Below are 2,772 nucleotides of genomic sequence, written 5' to 3'. Positions count from 1 at the left end.
TGTTCTGGGGCTAATCCGTCGCAGTTGTATGCTGAAGCGGTGTCTCAGTTAGATGACTATACCAGAGCAAAGATGCCCGTGGCCCGTCGAAGAAACATTAAAACGAACTATCAGAAACCACAGAAAAAACAAAAATCCTATCGATCCAGCTACACTAGACGAACTTGATATTTTGGTAAGTCCTCAATACGTTGACACCTATATTAACGAAATTGAATTAGCCGGTTAGGTTGAATTATTATTATTTGTATATGTTAGATACAAAGTTAGATACAAACTAGATTGTAAAATGTACAAGTTACATTATACAATTCGCGATATGTACAATAACCACTTTACAAATTGCGAAATTTACAATCATTGTACAAATCACAAAATTTAAAATTACAATATAATAACTGTTATGTTTTAAAAGTATTTTCTTAATAAATATTAGTTATCACATATTAGTATGATATAAAAATAGACATGCCTGGTCTTTAAGGTCGCTCCACACTATGCATGTTTCGCGTTTCGCGTTTCATAGTGATTCGTAGCGTTTCGTAGTGTTTCGTAGAAAAGGTATACACACTATGCATGTTTCGCGTTTCGCGTTTCGTGTTTCACGTTTCGTAGTGTTTCGTTCAGTTTCAGCTTACTGTTGTTTAGTACGATTATTTCGTTTGAACGTACAGGTTGTTCATTCTTTTTTATTTAAATAAAAATGAATAGTGATAGCGAAGATGAATTATCAATCGCCAGTGCAATTTATATTGTATTGGCTTCAAAACTAAAAAAAAAAAAACCAAAAACACGAAGATGGTGGACTACAACTATATTTAAAAATCGAGAACTGTATGTATATTTTAATAATATATATATAATATATATAAATATTTTTTTTTTATCCTAAATGATTCTATATACATTTTGTAGATATAGTGGTAATAAATTAATGAATGATCTATCATACGAGTGTTCAGGAAAATTCGAAAATTTTTGTCGAATGACTTCGGCAGATTTTGAATATTTACTGAATTTGATTGGTCCATCTATTTCTAAACAAGACACTCACTTAAGAAAATCTATACCTGCTAAGGAGCGTTTAGCTGTAACTTTACGGTTTTTGGCAAGTGGAGATAGTTATCAAAGTTTAAGCTACTTGTTCAAAATGTCGCCTCAAGTTATTTCATTAATAATAATTGAAGTGTGTGAAGCATTGAAAACAAAACTTTCTGATCAAGTAAAGGTAATTTATTGTAAATTATTAATTAATACATATTTAATAGTATTTAACATAATTAGATATTGCTAAAAAATGTTTTAATAAGTATTTTTTTTTTAAATTTTGATTTAACCAATCGTAGTCCAATGTCCCTTCAATAACTTCAGTTGACGCCTCTGTTGAGTTGTTGAGTGGTGGAGATATTAGTGATGGACGACTGGGAGTTGAGGAATTTGATGGAGATGATGGCTTCGATGAATGACTGGACATTGAGTATTGAGCTGGCGAAGGAAATGGTTGTTGTACATAATTTAATGTTGTAGTATTTTGAGAAGACAATGCATATGGTTTTTGTAAATTATTTAACGTTGTATTTTGAGATGGTGAAGGAAATGGTTGTTGTACACAATTTAATTTTGATGTATTTTGAGATGACAATGAATATGGCTGTTGTACATAATTTAATGTTGGAACTACTTTTGTTGATGCCTCTGTTGAGTTATTGAGTGGTGCTTGTGGTGGAGATACTTGTGATGAACGACTGGGTGTTGAGGAATTGGATGGAGATGGTTGTGATGTGTGACTAAACGTTGAGCATTGAGATGGCGATATAAATGGTTGTTTTATATAGTTGAATGTTTGGAATTGAGATGGAAATGTATAAGGTTGTTGTACATAATTTAATGAGGTATTTTGAGATGGATGTGGTTGTAGATTTTTGTGACTGGTGCTTTGCATGAATTATTGCTCTAAACATCAAATTATCTATTTCATTCATCACATACTGACGAGTTATTTCGTCTATTTTTCGGAGTTTTGTTGCTACTAAAGCACCATAAATATCATATTCGTCCTTCTCCATTTTCTTTTGGCTCTCTTTTTGTTTTTGCATTAAATACTCATATGCCTGGGACGCACGTATTTCATTTTCATCTGTCGGCTTTTTCTTTTTTTTTCGGGATGCCATTGCAGGTGCACTAAATGTATTTTTTTCAATATTGGTAGTGTCACTCGACCAATCAAAATTTTTTTGTCTTTCATTATTGTCTTCTTTGGTGGTGTCGACATTATCTTCCGTGATCTCAATGTAACTATCATTGTTTGGATCATCGCTGATATCATGTTCGTCGTTGCTTTCACTATACTGTCTCCCTATTTAAAAAATATTATAAATTATGATTATATGATATTTACATAATTTTATTATACTAGAAATATTTTTTTTGTAGACTCCAAGAACTACTGATGAATGGCAAAAGATCGCTGACGTATATGGAAAAAAATGGAATTTTCCTAATTGTATTGGTGCCCTAGATGGGAAGCATATTGTGGTCATACTTTCTCCTATTAATAGTGGTAGTGATTATATTAATTATAAAGGAACATTCAGTATCGTTCTAATGGTCTTGTGTGATGCTGACTATAATATAACTTACGCAAATATCGGATCACAAGGTAGAATATCAGATGGGGGTGTTTTTCGTAATAGTACATTGTCAAAGAAATTAAAAAACGGAACGTTGAATTTACCCACACCAAGATGTTTGCCACAAAAACTTAAGCCTGTT

At 31.9% G+C, this 2,772-nt stretch overlaps 1 protein-coding gene across 1 annotated transcript; it reads right to left on the bottom strand.

The window, feature by feature from the left end:
- Positions 1–1,351: 1,351 nt before the first annotated feature.
- Positions 1,352–2,356, bottom strand: LOC111042769 (the record flags this gene model as incomplete). The annotated part of the gene is made up of 1 exon (XM_022327469.1): positions 1,352–2,356. A coding segment is annotated over one exon (569 nt), but the record flags the coding sequence as incomplete, so codon positions are not given.
- Between the last annotated feature and the right edge of the window lie 416 nt (positions 2,357–2,772).

The sequence above is a fragment of the Myzus persicae genome, unplaced genomic scaffold (assembly GCF_001856785.1).
Source record: "Myzus persicae strain clone G006 unplaced genomic scaffold, MPER_G0061.0, whole genome shotgun sequence".
NCBI classification, from domain to species: domain Eukaryota; kingdom Metazoa; phylum Arthropoda; class Insecta; order Hemiptera; family Aphididae; genus Myzus; species Myzus persicae.
This window is presented reverse-complemented; position numbering and strand designations above follow the sequence as displayed.